At 34.1% G+C, this 18,831-nt stretch overlaps 1 protein-coding gene across 2 annotated transcripts in view; it reads left to right on the top strand.

The window, feature by feature from the left end:
* Positions 1–18,831, top strand: part of TMTC3 (transmembrane O-mannosyltransferase targeting cadherins 3) — a 62,817-nt gene that overhangs the window by 29,616 nt on the left and 14,370 nt on the right. For both annotated transcript variants that reach the window (XM_087449128.1, XM_004417928.3), the window contains 6 exons: positions 419–534; positions 989–1,161; positions 7,402–7,654; positions 12,418–12,566; positions 14,337–14,457; positions 16,634–16,745. In XM_087449128.1, the coding sequence (XP_087305254.1) occupies positions 419–534; positions 989–1,161; positions 7,402–7,654; positions 12,418–12,566; positions 14,337–14,457; positions 16,634–16,745 (924 nt within the window). The remainder of the gene's footprint in view (positions 1–418; positions 535–988; positions 1,162–7,401; positions 7,655–12,417; positions 12,567–14,336; positions 14,458–16,633; positions 16,746–18,831) is intronic.

Here is an 18,831-nt window from a genome sequence, read left to right as displayed (position 1 = left end):
TTTTTAGTAAATTACAGATATAATAAAGTATATAGATATCTGTGTGAAAATTTCAGACATTTGTCTTTAATGAATCATGACACTCAAGCCTGTAAGTTTCTCTTCTCCAAATTGGCCATCCTACCTTTGTTTTAAAAGTTAGTATTTGGTTAGATAGTTTTCCTCTCCACAGAAATTTTTTAGTTCAAGTTATCCATCTTCATGTTTTGTTTTGAACATATAAAACAAAAATTACTTAACAACATTTAAATAAATTTTAAAATATAAAGTAGAGGTCAGTGGGAAATAACGCAATGTGAATATAGAATCATGTCAGGTTTTGCAGTAATGTCTAATAGTTGTCTAACTTAAAATATCCTTTTATAATGTTATAAAATTGTTTTGTGTAGTTTTATATTTTTCTGTTCTTAAATTGCAGTGTGGACTCCAATTGCATTGACAGTGTTTTTAGTAGCTGTTGCAACATTGTGTAAAGAACAAGGAATAACAGTTGTGGGAATTTGCTGTGTGTATGAAGTATTTATTGCCCAGGGGGTAAGGAGAGATATGAATTTTATCGTTGCTTTTATCCTATTTGAATTGGATTATAATAAACTTATTTTCTAAATGTATCATTATGTAAATCAGTCTGTTTACCAATAATGCTACCAAAAATTTGTAAGAAACAAGCATGTTTTGTCTTCATATGTACTGAAAATTACTTAACATTTTATAACACCTTCAGTTTTTTAAGGACTGCTTTTTAAGTTTCAGTAATGGAATCATTAGGCAATTTGGAAAAGTACACAGTAATATTGTACAGTGTAATTCATTATTGGATAAGATTATTGAGCTCAGTTTTATTCATTATCAGTTCCACAAATTATTCCATATTGATTTTACAATTATATTCAATTTGTATCTAATCTTGCATTTAGAAAGTACTACGTTGTTAAAAACTTTGTAGTATATTGTTATTTGTTATTTAAAACTTTTTTTCCTTTTCCAGTATACTTTGCCATTATTATGTACTACTGCTGGACAGTTTCTCCGTGGAAAGGGTAGTATTCCATTTTCCATGCTGCAAACACTAATAAAACTCATTGTTTTGATGTTCAGTACACTATTACTTGTTGTGATTAGAGTCCAGGTTATTCAGTCCCAACTTCCAGTATTCACCAGGTATGAAATTCTGGTTCTTTTTGTTTTTTCCATCCTTTTTTTTTAACTTTGGATTTTAAGTGATTGTAAATGTTCCAGAAAGTCATTGATTTACACTGAGGTTTCTTAACAGCTTTATTGAGGTATAGTTAATATTTTGTAAAAACCTGCATATATTTAAAATATAAAAATTAGTAAATTTTGAGATATGTGTACACTCATGAAACCACTACAGTCAAGATAATAAGACCACCGAGTTGATTAAGTGTTAGGTCTTCTATAGCCTTAGTGATTTTTGTGTACTTGTTCTATTAATTATTGAGAGAAGGATGTTGAAATCTCTGACTATAATTGTAGATTTGTCTGTTCCTCCTTGAAGTTCTATCAATTTTTGCTTCATGTGTTTTAAAGCTCTATTATTACATGCATAAACATTTAGGATTGTAATGTTATCTTGATGAATTGATCTCTTTATCATTATTAAATGAGCTTCTTTGTCCGTGGTAATAATCTTTACTCAGAAATTCACTTTGTCTTATATTAATCTAGCCACTCCAGCTATCTTTTGTTAATGTTATATGGTTTCTCTTTTTCTATCCTTTTACTTTTTGTCTCTCTCTTTATATTTAAAGTGGGTTTCTTGTAGGCTGCATATAGTTGTCTTCCTTTGTTTGGTCAGATCATCTGTCTTTTAAATGGAGAGTTTCTGCTATTTATATTTAATATGTCTATTGATATAATTTGCTGTAAATCTACCGTCATGCTAATTGTTTTCTCTTTGTCCTGTCCGTTCTCTGTTCCCCTTTTCCTCTCTTCCCACCAGCACTGTCTGAGATTTCCCTTCTCTCCACATCCTCTCCAACACATGTTGTTTCCTGTCTTGTTAATTATAGCCATTCTGACAGGCATGAGGTGATATCTCATTGTAGTTTTGATCTGCATTTCCCTGATAGCTAGTGATTTTGAACATCTTTTCATGTGTCTGTTGGCCATCTGTATATCTTCTTTGGAGAAATGTCTGTTCAGGTCTTTTGCCCATTTTTTAATTGGGTTGGTAGTTTTTTTGTTGTTGAGGTGCATGAGTTCTTTATATATTTTGGAGATTAAGCCCTTATCAGAAGTATGGTTTGCAAATATCTTCTCCCAATTGTTAGGTTGTCTTTTCGTTTTGTTGATGGTTTCCTTTGCTGTGCAGAAGCTTTTTAGTTTGATGTAGTCCCATTTGTTTATTTTTTTCTATTGTTTCTCTTGCCCGGTCAGACATGGTGCTTGAAAATATATTGCTAAGACCAATGTCCAAGAGTGTACTTCCTATGTTTGCTTCTAGAAGTTTCATAGTTTCAGGTCTTACATTCAAGTCTTTAATCCATTTTGAGTTAATTTTTGTGTATGGTGTAAGGGTAAGGGTCTACTTTCATTTTTTTGCATGTGGCTATCCAGTTTTCCCAACACCATTTGTTGAAGAGACTTTCTTTTCTCCATTGTATGTTTTTGGCTCCTTTGTCAAAGATTAGCTGTCCATGTGTGGGTTTATTTCTTGGCTTTCGATTCTGTTCCATTGATCTGTGTGTCTGTTTTTGTGCCAGTACCGTGCTGTTTTGGTTACTATAGCTTTGTAGTATATCTTGAAATCAGGGAGTGTGACACCTCCAGCTTTGTTCTTTTTTCTCAGGATTCCTTTACCTATTCGAGGTCTTTTGTTATTCCATATAAATTTTAGGATTCTTTGTTCTATTTCTGTGAAATATGTTGTTGGAACTTGGATAGGGATTACAGTGAATCTATAGATTGCTCTAGGAAGTATAGACATCTTAACTATGTTAATTCTTCCAATCCAAGAGCATGGAATATCTTTCCATTTCTTTGTGTCTTCAATTTCTTTCAGCAATGTTTTATAGTTTTCAGTGTACAGATCTTTCACTTCTTTGGTTAAGTTTATTCCTAGGTATTTTATTCTTTTTGTTGCAATTGTAAATGGGATTGTATTCTTAATTTCTCTTTCTGCTACTTCGTTGTTAGTGTATAGAAATGCAACTGATTTTTGTATGTTGATTTTGTATCCTGCAACTTTACCGTATTCGTTTATTACTTCTAAAAGTTTTTTGGTGGTTCTTTAGGGTTTTCTATATATAACATCGTGGCGTGACTGTAATTTTAAAAAGTCTTTTATATTAACGCATAAAGTCACCATTTCTAGTGTTCTTCATTTCTTTGTTAGATCAGGATTTTCATCTGGTACCATTTTTCCTTGTGACTGAAGGACTTGAACATTTCATAACATTGTAGTTCTGCTGGTAATGAATTCTTTTAGCTTTTGTATATAAAAATATCTTTATTTTACCTTTGTTTTTGAAAAATATTTTCCCTGAATGTAGAATTCTGCCTTGTTTTTCATTCAATACTCTAAAAATGTTGCTCTACTATTTTCTGGCTTGCATTGTAGAATTCTGCCTTGTTTTTCATTCAATACTCTAAAAATGTTGCTCTACTATTTTCTGGCTTGCATAGGAAATCTTCTGTCATCTTTATGCTTCTGCATGTAGTGTGTCTTTTTCTGTGCGTGCTTTTAATATTTTCTGTTTATCATTGTTTTTCTTCTCTTTATTTTTTTTAATTGAGACATAATTGACATGTAACACTTTATTAGTTTTAGGTGTACAACATAATGATTTGATCTATGTGTATTGAGAAATTATTACTGCAATAAGTTTAGTTAACATCCATCACCACACATAATTACAAAATTTGTTTTTCTTCTTCTGAAAACTTTTAAAGTCTACTCTCAGCATTCAAATATACAATACAGTATTGTTAACTATAGTCACCATGCTGTAACATTACATCCCCAGAATACTTATTTATCTTATAAGTAGAAGTTTGGGTGAAGATGGTCAAAAGGTACAAACTTCCAGTCACTGTTTCTTTTATCTTCATGTTTCTTGTGCTTAGGTTAATTGAGCTTCTTAGAATCTGTACGTTTTACTTTATATAAATTTTGGAAACTTTTCAGCTGTTACTTCTTGAAATATTTATGCTATTTTCTCTCTCCTCTCTTCTGTTGGGACTCCAATTATATGTATATTAGGTTTCTTGAAGTTGTCACACTGATGCTCTGTTTATTGCCCTGCCCCTCAAAGCTATTTTCCCCCTATTTTCATTTTGGATAGTTTGGTTGGCTATATCTTCAAGTTCACTAATCTTTTTTCTGCCATGTCTAATCTGCCCTTAATTTCTTTATTTCTTCTAGTGATTTTTTATCTCAGAATTGTTTTCATCTCTAGAAGTTCTATTTGAGCCTTTTTAATGTGTTCCATGTCTCTATATGTTCTAGTGCTTTAATGTCGTTGTCTACTAATTTTATCATCTATGTCATTTCTTGATCAACTTAGATTCAATAATTTTCTCCTCGTGGATTGTATTTTTCTACTTCTTCACATGCCTGGTAATTTTTTAATAGGTGCCATATGTGAATTTTGCCTTAATATATGCCAATAAACATTTTAGAGCTTTGTTCTAGGATGCATTTTAGTTATTTGAAAAATGTTACATCTTCTAGTCTTGCTTTTAAGCTTTGTTTTGTGAGATCGTGGCAGCATTTAGGATAGGGCTAGTTTTGCTCCGCTACTGACACGAGGTCCTTCTGACTACTCTACCTGATGGACTGTGAATTATGAGGATTTTCACTCTGGCTGCTGAGGAACTATTCCCAGCTCTCTATGATATTTGGGAATTTCTATCTAATCCTTTTGGGAGGTACTTTCCTGACTGTTTAGTTTTCCTAGGGCTGCTATAACAAATTACCAGAAACTGGGGGGCTTAAAGCAGCAGAAACTTATTCTGTCACAGTGCTAGAGGCCAGAAGTCCAAAATCAAGGTGTTGAGCACAGTTGGTTCCTCCTGAAGCCTCCAAGGAAGAATCTGTTCTGTGCCTCTTTCTTGGCTTCTGGTGGTTACTGGCAGTCTTTGGCCTTCCTTGGCATGTTCCAATCTGCTCAGTCTTTACCTGGCCTTCTTCCCTGTGTGTTTCTCTTTTCTCTCCTCTTTGTATAAGGACACCAGTCGCTGGATTTAGGGCCCACCCTAATCCAGTATGATCTTATCTTAATTTAACTAATTATATTGACAAAGACCCTATTTCCAAATAAGGTCACATTCTGAGATTTGGAATAGACATGAATTTTGGGGAGACATGATTCAACCCACTACACTGACCTTGGGTGCTTCCTCATATGTATGCTGATCAGTTCTCATCAGTACTGAAAACTGGGGAGAGACCATCTATAGATCTCCTGAACTTTCTTCTCTCTGGTATCCTGCCCACTAACTCTAGCCTCCTGGACTGCTAGGGCTCCTAGTTCCATCTTCTCAACTCATTGGTACTACTGGGCTCCACCCGGATTCCCCCTCACTGCTCCACTGTCCATACTAAACTCTCCAGGTAGGTCTCCCTCATTTGTTTTTCTTCTCTCAAGTATCTCTGTTCTTTGCCTGATTCCCAGTATGCTAAAAAAAAGTTTTATATCTCTTGTCCAGTTTTTTAAGGCTAGAAGCAAAAGTTATACTGAATTTTAACAGTTGACATATCGCTTTTTTCCTGCTCTAACATTTAGCATTTTTCCATTTCACCCTACTCAGCTAAAATTTAGAATGAAATTTATACTAGTTCCCTTTTCTATTTTATTTAAGTGACTGACATTACATGCAAAAAGTTTTTTTTTAACAAAATGTTGTTCACGTTGCTTTCTGTGACACAGCATTGCTGGCTCTAGTTAGAATAAATTTTATTCACATAATTATCTTATATCCAGCACTTTCTTTGTGATATTTTTCACATAGTTGTCCTTTTCAATAGCATTTTTTTCTGTAAAGAATACGTTTTAACTTTCTGTCTCCAGTTCTACAGTATGAAAATGTGGTTTTCATGTATGTGTGGATGCGTGTATGGGGTGTGTTACATGTAAATATATATTTTATGAATATAACCATTTAAAAATGTGAGTGTATGTATATATTATTCTATTACATTACCCTGTGACGTTGATTATAATATGATTTGACTTGCTTTGACGTATACTCTTTCTCTACAGTTCAATTATTAAATCAGGTATCCTAAATAAACTGTTGATTATAAAAAATGAACTCTGTATAGTGGATTACAGGAAAAAAGACAATTCTGTATTTAGTTCTGTTGGCTGTTTTGAGAATTCAAGTCCTTACTCTCAAGATTTATTATTTTTCATGTATGTAGACATTCAAATAAGAAAGTTTTTAAAGTATTATTTGTTCAAATAGTATTTACTTTGTATTAACCATTTAATATTTTTAAGAAGACCAAGTCAAATTAGTGGTAGAGATTGATTTTTCATTGACTTACTCATTTTAAAATGAGAAATTTGGTTTTTAAAGAACTGTGTATTAATATAGCCAGTGAAATTGAGAACATAGCCTAAAGAAATAAAAATCTGAAGCTGTTCATTTGAAATATACTTTAAAAACATGGTTTGACTTAGTTCCAGGAAATAGGCTAAATTAATGAAATGTACAATAATTATATCATGACCTGGGGAAATATAAACTAGGATATAGGCTTATATTAATATGTACTAAGAGAAAAAGTAGAACACAAATAAAATGTTACATAGGCCTATAAAGTTACTACTGTACTGGAAATTTGGTTTTTAGCTTCCTGAAAGTCTTAGCAAAGAGAAAAAGCTCATAGCTGGTATAGTTTCCTCTGTCTGTAACAAGAGAAAAAACACAGTAACTTTTTCTAGGAAGCATAAATTTTATTAACATTTAGTGCTGAAAGAAGTGTCTCATGTAGAAAAACATAGGTTAGTGTTCTCAGAAGCATTCATACAGCACATATAACAATTAATCTTTCAAAACTTTTCTTATTACTTTTAATCAGGTCTGAATTTAATGAAAGCACTTCCGTAGAGCATCATAATATTATTATAGTACATATGTCTGAATTATTCTAATAATAAATTAGAAATAGATAACCTCCTTGTCCTTCAAACAGTTCTTCATAAATATCACTCCTCTCAAGTAGACATTTCATAGAGGTTAGGCAGCTTGAACTCTGGCAAGAATCTGAGATATCTATAACAAATGTTTGTGTCTTCTGTTTAATAAGATTACCTATAAAATATTGATTTTATTTTTGTTCAGTATTTTATTTATATATGTTATATATTAATTTTGTGTTTAAAAAGTTTTTTAGTTCAAATAGCTTTTTTTTTTTCATTCTTTATACAGGTTTGATAACCCAGCTGCTGTAAGCCCAACTCCTACAAGACAGCTAACTTTTAACTACCTCCTTCCTGTGAATGTGTGGCTTCTGTTAAATCCTTCAGAGCTGTGCTGTGATTGGACCATGGGAACAATACCACTTATAGAGTCATTTCTAGATATTCGAAATCTTGCCACATTTACTTTCTTTTGCTTTTTGGGGGCTTTGGGAGTATTCAGTCTCAGATACCCTGGTGATTCCTCCAAGACTGTTTTAATGGTAAGAAACTTTATTAGTTTTTTAGAGGATATTACATTCAGTTGATTAAGAGACTGCCTTTAATTCATCAAAAGCATGTTTTTAGAAACAGCATCTTTCTTTGTTCAACATCATCCTAATTTATGAACTTATTTTAAGTTATCCTAAAATTATATATCAAGATTTATATATCAGGATATGACAGGCATAATTTGACATATATATTCAGTATGTAAAACAAAAACTGATTATGAATTTCCCTATTTGGTGGGAAGTCTGAAATCATGAAGCATCCCTTTTGGCATCATTTTCTTAGATTTCTTACCTTTACCCAACTAGATTAAACACTTTTTGAAGAAATGGATCATATATACTTCTTTGGTTCCTTAGCACAGAGAAGAGTATCATGTAAGATATGCAGCTAGAAATATATAACTCTTCAGTTCTCATTAGCAAGATTTTTATTACTCCCTGAGGTACGTTCAGAGAACTCTGATTATTTGAAAAATCTTTTTGTTGTTGTTTTTTCTAAAGTCTGTTTCTTTATAATTTTCTTACTCTGCCCTCACTTCTTACTCATAACAGTTCTGTTCCCTCTTTATTTTAAAATATTGAAGATAGTGATAATCTTTACCATTTTCTTGAGCATTTACTATATGCCAGAAAGTGCTTTAATACTTTGCAAATATTATCATTTCTGGCTGCAGCCACTAGATTCATTTATTCATTCAGTAAAAATTTTTGATTGCAACCTGTGTACCAGGCAGCATTTTAGACACTGAAGAGATGATAATAAAAAGAAATACAAGGTCTCCATTTCCAGGAAACTTACATTCTGGAGAAATTTGAAGCCAATCTTTGAGTTACAGAGAAGATTAAAAGAATATATGGTTTGGGGGAAATATATATTTACTATTATCTTTGGACTTCTTGAGTTTGAGGTGCCTTTGAAACGTCTTGGTGGAGATTTTGAGTAGCACCTTGTGTCTGGAGTTCAGAGGAGAAGCCTGAGCTGCACATAAAAATTTGATTGATTGGCATAGAGATTGTAACTGAAACCTGGATATGGATAAGAAGGCCTATGGAGAGGTTATAGAGCAGCCTTTCTCACCTGGGTTTTGTCCCTTCTCTCAAAGATGGTAGCTAGCTAGTACCATTCTAGATGCATAGAATAGAAGTTAATTCATACACATAATGAACGTCTTAGAGTATTTGGTCTTAATTTTCCCTCAGAAAATAGTTGAAGGGCTGAATAGAGCGAAAGAGAAGAAGCTTATAACCAGGTCTTTAAAAACTTCCGTATTTAGATGTTGTGTAGAGGAGAATGAACCTAAACAGGAGATAGACCAAATGGACAAAAGGGTAGGAGAGTGTTTCAAGAAAGATGGAATGGGTAACACTAACAGATGCTGTCAAGTAGAAAAGTGAGATCAGTTGGATTTGACCTCTTTTAGGTGTATTATTTACTTAAATGAAATTTATTTCTGTGGAGTGATTTGATTAGGAGATGAGGAAGTGAAGATTGCTAGTGTAGATAACCTTCAAGGGTAATTAAGTTTGAATATTTCAAAGGGTGAAACAAGCTTGAATTTATTGCCTGCTTGAGTAAGAGAAGACTGTGCCGGTAAGGCAGTGGCTTCAAGTATAACAGACTACTGATCTTATCTAGGACTTAGAGGAAGCATAGAGTGGACCTTTAGAGTTGGGAGTGGTTTGATGTCAGAGGGAGACTGTTGATTGGTTGGTATTTAGAATCCCTTTCATTAAAGTACTCAGTTGGCTGACTTTTAGAAGCAAGGGGATATTACTAATGGATTGGCTTGCAAAAACGTATTCATTGAGTTGAAATGTTGATTGATTAAGTGGCGTTAAAACCAACTACTTGTTACCATGGCTACAAAAGGTGTTTCCTAAGAGTCTGGAAACGTGTTTTATACCTGAGGGACATAGTGAATGGGTAAGGTAGCTTAAAGATGTGTTGTCAAAGGAGAAGATTTTTAAGGTTGGAGAGGCAAGAGCGTATTTAAATATAGAAAGGAAGGATATAGTTAATTAGGGGTTGAGTAAATGAAAGAAGGGATGATTGATAGTGACATTTGTAAGGAGCAGGGGGATGTAAAGCTCCAGTTTGGCCTGAGATAGATGGAGGTTCCTCTTACGTTACAGGGAGGATAGAAATGGGCATGAATGTGGTTGTTAGTAGGTTTAGTAGCAGGGAATTGAAGGAATTCTTGTTTCATGGCTTTAGTTTTCTCTGTTAAGTTTGGAAGTGTGTTCACCTGCTGAAAGTGACGTGGATCAAAAGTTTGAGAAAAGTTGTCAAGATTCAAACTAGTCGAGGAGAGTTGGAGTGAGCCTACCAAAGAAACCTAGGAATCCTGAGCAGTCTTGAGGATCACTTTGAAGTTGGTTATTATGAATTTATGATGATATTAATCTGTGCTGCTTTGGGAGTGTCTCTAGTAGTGCTTTGTTGCTCAAGTATAAACAAACAAAGCAGATATATGGTAGAATACATCCAAAGCCAAAGTTCTGCTAAAAGAAAGGTACAAAAAGGAGGAGTAGGTGAATTTAAAGTTTTGGCAAATAAAAAAATGATTTATATAATGTAAACTGAATAAAAAATAAAGAGAGGACAGTGCCAGTGAAATAAACACACATTTATATAAATTATATTTTATTTTATGTGTATAAAAAAGGAACAGTTGTGACCTTAGGCATAACTGCTTTAAATATAGTCCTAAACGTGCTATTTTTTATGGTGATGTTTTCTGAAGATCTCTAGAAGGGATAAGTAGATCAAAGGAGCACCTACCAGGAGTACCACATTCCATATTAAGCACTTATTAAATAAGATGTCATAAGTATCTCAACAATAAATGTAAGTAGTTATTAATCCCCATTTTATTTATAAAGAAACGATTGCAAGGTGATTGAGTAGTTTACCTTATGTTACACTGAAAGAAGTGAAGCAGATTTGTCGCCAAACTCTGCTCTTTCCACTACGATCCTTCCTTTTTTAAGAGAGTTTATATATCACTAGGAGAAGAAAATTATATTCATCATAGTTAACTAGGTTGGCGTATTAATGGAGAGTATCATTAGAACTTCTGAATAAGTTAATCATTAGAAACATTCCTTATTCAAGAACCCATGGATTTTTTGAGAGATTGCCTTTCTTTTTTGCATAGCTTATGTATGCATCAGTCCATGATGCATCTTTGGATGAATATGACACTTTTAATTCTTTCAAGTGAAATTGCCTTAGGGCAGCCATGAATTAATAGAGAATATTGATAAAAAAAGGACTACGTATTTAGGAACATCTCTATCTGTTTCACAGCTAGCTGGTTATTTTTATCCAGCACTTCTAGGAAATGGAAGGTGAATTATGCACTTTTAATGTTTTACCTTTTTTTTCTTTTTCTTTTGTGAGAAAGATTAGCCCTGAGCTAACATCTGTTGCCAATCCTCCTCTTTTTGCTGAGGAAGAATGGGCTTGGGCCAATATCCATGCCCATCTTCCTCTACTTTATATGGGACCCTGCCACAGCATGGCTTGACAAGTGATGTGTAGGTCTACACCTGGGATTCGAACCCGTGAACCCCGGGCTGCCAAAGCAGAGCGCATGAACCCAACTGCTACGCCACCAGGCTGGTTCCTGTTTTACCTTTCTGGTTAAAAAGAAAACACTAAAATTTCAGACATATAAATTAGAATGATACTGAGCAGTTCGATGGTAGTGCTTTTCTTCAGATTCAGTATTGCCTCATTACAAATCATTAATTTGTGATTCATGGAGAAAGTATTCTTTTCACTATGTATACATCTCTACATCTATATTTCACTAATAAGGTATAATAAAAGACATTCTTTTCTCAAACTGTTAGAATATTCCCACACTTCTGAAGCTGAAGGAACAACTTATTCGATTAGGTACTATAAAACAAATCAGAGTGAGAAAATATGAAAGCATATGTCCATAGAAACAGATGTTCTACTGACAGCCAACTTATTTCCTTCCACAAGTTATTTGAGTGCTAGTTATTTGTGTCCTACCTTTTGTTATGGCTTTATAATCTGGAAACCATACGCCATCTCATTTTCAAACTGGCAAAAAAAAGTCTAAGCATTTTTGTGATGTTTTATTTCAGTGTACAATGTTAGAATTTTAGCAATTCCTATAGAATAAAAGACTATTGACTTAAAGGGGGACAGTTTTCTTTTTGTACATATACTAAGCCTCTTAAATATATGTGACCCATCAAAATATTATGCAAAGTAAGGCTGAAGTACAGAAGTAGTAGTCTACTGTCTTGTCTGAAATACACCTTATCAGTTTCCAATATGATGTGGTTATTTATAGTAGCAAAATTGTAAAAACTGGCATGTTTAGCAGTTTTAGTTTTGTTTTGTTAAAACCTGTTGACATCTTTCTGTCAATTTATTTTTACCACATGCACGTAAGTTAGATGTATAAAAATTATCAATGTCTTAATTTAGATATATTTTCAAAAACTATTTCTTTTTTGTTGAATTGGACGAGCCTTAGTTATAAGTTCTAGCATTCAAGAAGACTTCACCTCACCTTGCTGACATACATCCTGATGTTTGTTGTTACTATCCCTAAGTTGCAGCCTTTATGTTTAAATGAGTGTTATATAGTATTATTAAAAATGGTCCACCAGTACATTATTCAAATTAAATGATAAAATATTTGGATTTGACTGTTGAGTGTCCATATATTTTTTAATTTAATAAAATATCTTCTTTTTCCTTGTAGGCACTTTGTTTAATGGCGTTACCATTTATTCCTGCATCGAACCTTTTTTTTCCAGTTGGATTTGTTGTTGCTGAGCGAGTATTATATGTTCCTAGCATGGGGTTCTGTATTTTGGTAGCCCATGGATGGCAAAAAATATCAAACAAAAGGTGAATTAAAATGTTAGTTCATTTAATGCTAACTATAAAATCTAATGTGATACATTTAAGTATTTTAAATGTTTGTTTAGTTCAGTTTTATAAGTCATACTTTTATACCTTTTTGTTTTTCATCCTGATAGTCTCATTTGTCTGCAACTTAAGTTAGGAAAGCTCCATAGCACCTACCTCATCCTATGTTCTTCCTTGTATTTATATAATTGCATTTCACAGCCTGAGACATAACAAACTTTGAGTCAGGCCCAAATGAAAACAAGGATATTATGGAGACTAAAGTTACAAATGACCATTGCCACTTCCCTGTACAATGAATATAGTGCAATATTGTCTTCTTACTTAAGTTAGTCACATTGAGTTTATTATATAAAATGTGTATAATAAGCAGTCTGTAATTTCTTGCTGTCATCACTATTTTCATCATGTCCTAGTTGCCTTAAACTAACAGTTAAGGAACAGAATAGTCACATTGTATGTATGCAAGAAATGATCACTCCCTTCTTTCTTATCTTCTAGTCACCCTTCAGCCCATAGAATTCTCACTTCTCTCAACATCATTCTACTAATACATACAAATTGCCTCTTAGTAGCTAAATCCAGTCAGTGCTTTTATTTCCCTGGCATCTGTAAAAAGTCTCTCTCCTGATTCTCTTCCACATCTGTTCATTTCTGTTCAGTCTCTTCTTGGATTCTTCTTGCTGTATCTGCTCTTTACATATTTTTTTATTTCTCAGAGTTTTACTCAGCCATTTTTCTCACACTGTATATTCTCCCTGGATGATCTCATCCATGTCTACAATTTTTACTACCATCTACCAAACTTTTTCTACCAATTTCACTACCAATTTTTGAGTGCCTACTATGTGCCGGGTACCATGATAGACCCTTTAGATTTGTTTTCTCGTTTAATCTTGACACTCCCTAACTCTTTTTTGCACATTTGAAAGTTAAAGCTCATACAGGTTACCTGAATTACGCAAGATCACACAGCTATTAAATAGCAGAGTCTTGATTCAGATTTACATCTGACTGCTTCCAGTGTTCGTGTTCTTTCTGATCCGTGCATTTTCATCCTGGTTAAGTGGATTTATCAAAGTGAAAGAAATTGAACTGTGTTACCAGGGCAAAAACAGAGACTTGGAGAATATTAGTGTTAAATGAAATTATGGGGATTATTGAAATATAACCGTCTTTTTATAGATGAAGAATTGTCCCAAATAATTAGCATAAACTCTATAAGTAATTTGCATCTGTTTTATAAAGAATTTATTTTTCTATGGCTTTTAATAAATAATTCTAGCTTTAAAATGTAAAGTGATTCTAAGAATGCTATGATAATCTGTAGTATATATTGTAAGCAAAAACGTTTTTAAATATACCCATTGATAAGATTGACCCTTTATAAACACAAGAGTATTCAAGTTGTAGGTAATGGTACAAAGGACTCTAAATATAAAAAGTCACAATTAAAAACTGGTTTTATCAATTTTTTTGTCATTAAATCTAAACAAAGCTTTTGAAATAGAGGCAAATATTGCAATATTTAATGTGTTTGTAGACTGAAGTGAAAGGTAGTATTCATCTAATTTTTTTGGTGGTGTTCTCCCTGAAGTGGGATGATGATTAGATGTTTCTTATTCTTTAGAATAAATTCAAACATGATATTTGGGGATATTTAGCATATTTCTTACCTCTGTTCTAAAAGGCAAAATGCTTTTGGTGATGTAGAAATGTTTTTGTGTTTTGCTTTTCTTTCTTAAACAGTGTTTTTAAAAAGTTAGCCTGGATTTGTCTGTCTATGGTGATATTCACTCATGCCTTAAAAACACTCCACAGAAATTGGGATTGGGAGTCTGAATATACACTGTTTATGTCAGCCTTGAAGGTAAAGTATTATCCAGAATGACAGGAAAATATGGCATCGCTTATTTCTTATAGCCATGTCTAAAATGTTTTAACTTTGTTTTTAATTAGACGTTTAACTGTCAATTTTAAATACTTCACTAAAAAGTTAAATAAAAATAATTTGTTCTTTATATTGTATGTAACATAAGCAGTGCTCTGAATAGTACTTAGGTGTATGTCTACAGCATATATGAATAATTCCCTAAATACTATACAGTTGTCTGAAGCTCAAATGATAAAATGTTTAAATAAAAATACTATAATTCATTGCTTCTTAAGGTACACGTGTTTTTACTTTTTAACATCTCTGAAATTAGAATAAATCTTACAGGGAAAGGCATCTTACAATCAATTAGTGACCTTTTTTCTTTCTTAATCGTACATAAAATAATGATGAGTCTTATAGTTGATGGCTTCTTAGATTCAGTGAAATAAAATACATGGCAAAAAATGGCACTCCACTATGTGAAAGATAACAATGGTTACAATATTATAGGAAAGATAGGAACTGGCTGAAAGGAGTGATACAGCATTTCTATAGTTTCTATAGAGTGGACAACATAAATAGAAATAAAGTCTCTCTAAAAATCAGAAAATTTGGGGGCCAGCCTGGTGTCATAGTGGTTAAGTTCACGTGCTCCACTTCCACAGCCCGGGGTTCACAGGTTCAGATACCAGGCACGGACTGACACACTGCTTGTGAAGCCACGCTGTGGCGGCATCCCTTATAAAGTAGAGGAAGATGGGCACGGATGTTAGCCCAGGGCCAGTCTTCCTCAGCAAAACAAGAGGAGGATTGGCAACGGATGTTAGCTCAGGGTGAGTCTTCCTCACAAAAAACAAACAAACAAAATCATAAAATTTGTTTTCTATAAAAGTTGTAAGCAAAGATTTTTTTTCAGGTGTTCCTTTACCAATGCCTCTCTTCAAATCTCTAAATTCTTAACTTCCTTTTGGCTATTTCTGTACTCTCCATTGCCTAGCTTTACTGGATCACTGCCTCATTCCAGTAGTCTGTGTGACTTCTTGATTTGACATCTACTTAAGATCAGATGACTCTCCTCTTGTACCACTCAGTAACTCCGTTCTCCTATCTCAGAAATCTACAAAAAAAATGAGACCTCATTACCATTCTTATTAATCCACACTCCTGAAATACCAGTGGAGCCCCATAATTTTCAGGAATTTTGCTTGTCCTTACTCTCAGGACAATGCTGGAAACCACAGCCCTAATCACTGCAGCCAGTTCCTTGGTTAGGTACCATCCTTTCCTGGCAGGAACACCATGCCCATCTGTGAACTCTGAAAGCACAGATCAACTTAGAACTTTAATCCTAGGGTTCCGATTACCATAATTGCTTTATATAGAACCTAAAAATAAGTAATCAGTGAAATGTTTAAACATATTCTCAGGTTCAAATACCTTCTCTCCCCAAAGAATACAAATAGTAGAGCAGGAGTTTTCAGACAGCACTATGCTTTCATCAAATAAAATTTTTAGTAAAATTCTAATATATAAAATAAAGGACATCAGACTGCTATCGTTTTAGTGTGTTGGTGTTGAAAGAAAGGAGAGTACATTTGGTGAAGTGGTGTTCATTTGGCTCTTTCCTTGTCTCTAGGGACATCTCCGTGGAACACTCCATTGCTAGTAATATACCAAACAAATATCTGTTAATTGGAGTCGTGTATATACATATATTTTTTTTTCTTTTTTCTAGGAGAAAATCTGAATGATTTTTTTTCCAGTTTTATTGAGACATAATTGACATATAACTTTGTATTAGTTTAAGAGGTACAACATAATGATTGGCTCTATATTAGGAAATGATTACCACACTAAGTTTAGTTAACATCCATCGCCTCACATAGTTATAATTTTTTTTTCCTTGGGATGAGAACTTTTAATATCTACTCTCTTAGCAACTTTCAGATATACAATACAGTGTTGTTAACTGTAGTCACCATGTTGTACATTACATCCCCAGAACTTAATCTTATAACTGGAAGTTTGTACCTTTTAATGACATTCATCCATTCATGGACATCTCCTTGGAACACTCCATTCCTAATAGTATACAAATAAATATCTGCCTTAATTGGAGTCATACTTTTTTTTATTGTAACTAATTTCTACCTGTACTTGTGTATTTAAGGTAAATAAAAATAATGCCAAATTATGGAATAATGTGGGTCATGCTCTGGAAAATGAAAAGAACTTTGAGAGAGCTTTGAAATACTTCTTACAGGCTACCCATGTTCAGCCAGGTAAGCATTATTAATTAAAACTATTTGAATAGTTTATTTTCTTTTTAAAACCTTGATTATATTTGGGGAAAATAAGGTAGAGTTTATTTTCAAGCTTTATTCCAAGTGACTTAAATACTACAATGTTCGATGCCGGCTTATTTTGAATTGGATTATATGTTAGAGCTATTTATATCAGACATTTAACGAGTTTTTTTACACACAGAGTTGTTGGGTGGCACTGATGAGCAATTTTGGTGGAATGATAGATGCACAAGCCTGATAGGAGTGAGTTTGGGAGAGTAGGGGAAGAACAATTGAAGACAATTGATATTGAAAACTCTTTTAAAGGGTATTGATAAGAAATGATGGCAATGCTGGGTATGGGGTCAAGAGAGGGTGGTAGGATGATAGGGAGTTTTTTGTTTTTTGTTTTAAGGTGAGAGAAACAAAGCATGTGTGTGGCTAATCCATTGAAACTGGGAAAAGTGATAATTCAAGATGGGAGGATAATTACTGGATCAGGGTCCTTGAATAGATGAGAAGAGATAAATAGGATCTGGTGCACAAGGTGAGGACTTCGTTTAGCCATAGAACCAATAGTTAACCTGTGGTAATAGTGAAGGCAGAGTATAGGGACATGGATATAGGGAGGTGAATAGATGACATGGAGGAAGCTTCTGGAAGTTGTTCTCTGTTTGCTTGTGTTCTCTCAGTGAGATAGAAAGCAAAATCATCAGTAGAGAGTGAGGAAAGGGGAGGAAGTGCTGTACATGTAAGAACAGGAGAGGGTCTGAAGTAGTCATCTAGGACGATGCTCACAAAGTTTAATGTGACTAGGAATCATCTAGAGATCTTGTTATGGTGCATGTTCTGATGTGTAGAGATTTAGAGTAGGGCCTGAAGTTCTGCATTTCTAATGAGTTCCCAGGTGATGCTTAGCCCATGGATCACACATTGAGAAACAAAGATCTAGTAAAGTATATAGACTAGGAAAATGTGCTATAATTGCCAAGCAGTTCTGACACCCTACTGTAGGATAGGAATACTTGATTTAAAATTAAACCAGTTGATGTGGTTATATGTTTTCTCCAACTGCTTTACGGCTACAATGGTACAGGCGTGGAGAATTCAGTTAAACAGGATTAGGATTTTGTGGACGTCCGTTGTTAAACAAGAAAGGGATAAGGGAGTGATTATGATAATGGGATGCAGAATCTAAGCTGTTCAAGAAGGGATGGGAGGGAAGGTGAGGAATGGAGGAAAGGCAATAGGATCAGTAGTTTATAAATTTGAAGAATTATTTATGTCTGAGTAGGATCTAGCTAGAGCATCACTATTTTTCAATAGGAATGCTATTGGCATTTCAAGTGTGCAGAATGGTATTTCAGGATATGTACCAAATGTGGGCCCCACCCACTAATGCCATCATTACTTTTCATTCAGAATGATGACCCAAAAGTACCCCCTACATACATTTCTAAATATCCTCTAGCGGGTAGAGAGTGGTGGAAGCTGCCCCCTATTTTTCTGTTAGATATGACTATGGCTGTTGGCCACAGTTAAAGGAGTAAGGAGGTGAAAATCACTGGAAGAAAGGACATGAAGGCCAAGTATTAGAAGATGCATCTGGGGCCAGCCCTGTGGCTTAGCAGTTAAGTGCGCGCGCTCCCCTGCCGGCGGCCGGGGTTCGGATCCCCGGGTGCGCGCCGATGCACCGCTTCTCCGGCCATGCTGAGGCTGCGTCCCACATACAGCAACTAGAAGGATGTGCAGCTATGACACACAACTATCTACTGGGGCTTTGGGGGAAAAATAAATAATTAAAAAATATATATTACTAGGCATTCAAAAGCAATTTAAAAAAAAAAAAAAAAAAGAAGATGCATCTGTGTAGATTTTGAAATCACTAAGAATTTTGACAACTGTCATATTGCAGAGAATGACAAGGAGCCAGGAGTTGTGTGACCCAGAGACTGGTGACTGCAACAAGAAGGGATAGTTGGTAATAGAGTTTAATGACTTGAAATTTAGAGATCAGTGATTTTAAGAAGGAGTCAGAACTGTCTGGAAGTGATAAGGATCAAGGAGGACACCTACTCTTCCT

The sequence above is a fragment of the Ceratotherium simum genome, chromosome 25, assembly GCF_057802395.1.
Source record: "Ceratotherium simum simum isolate JZ-2026a chromosome 25, ASM5780239v1, whole genome shotgun sequence".
Classification (NCBI taxonomy): domain Eukaryota; kingdom Metazoa; phylum Chordata; class Mammalia; order Perissodactyla; family Rhinocerotidae; genus Ceratotherium; species Ceratotherium simum.
The sequence above is the reverse complement of the archived record's forward strand: the minus strand, read 5'-3'. Positions and strand labels throughout refer to the sequence as shown.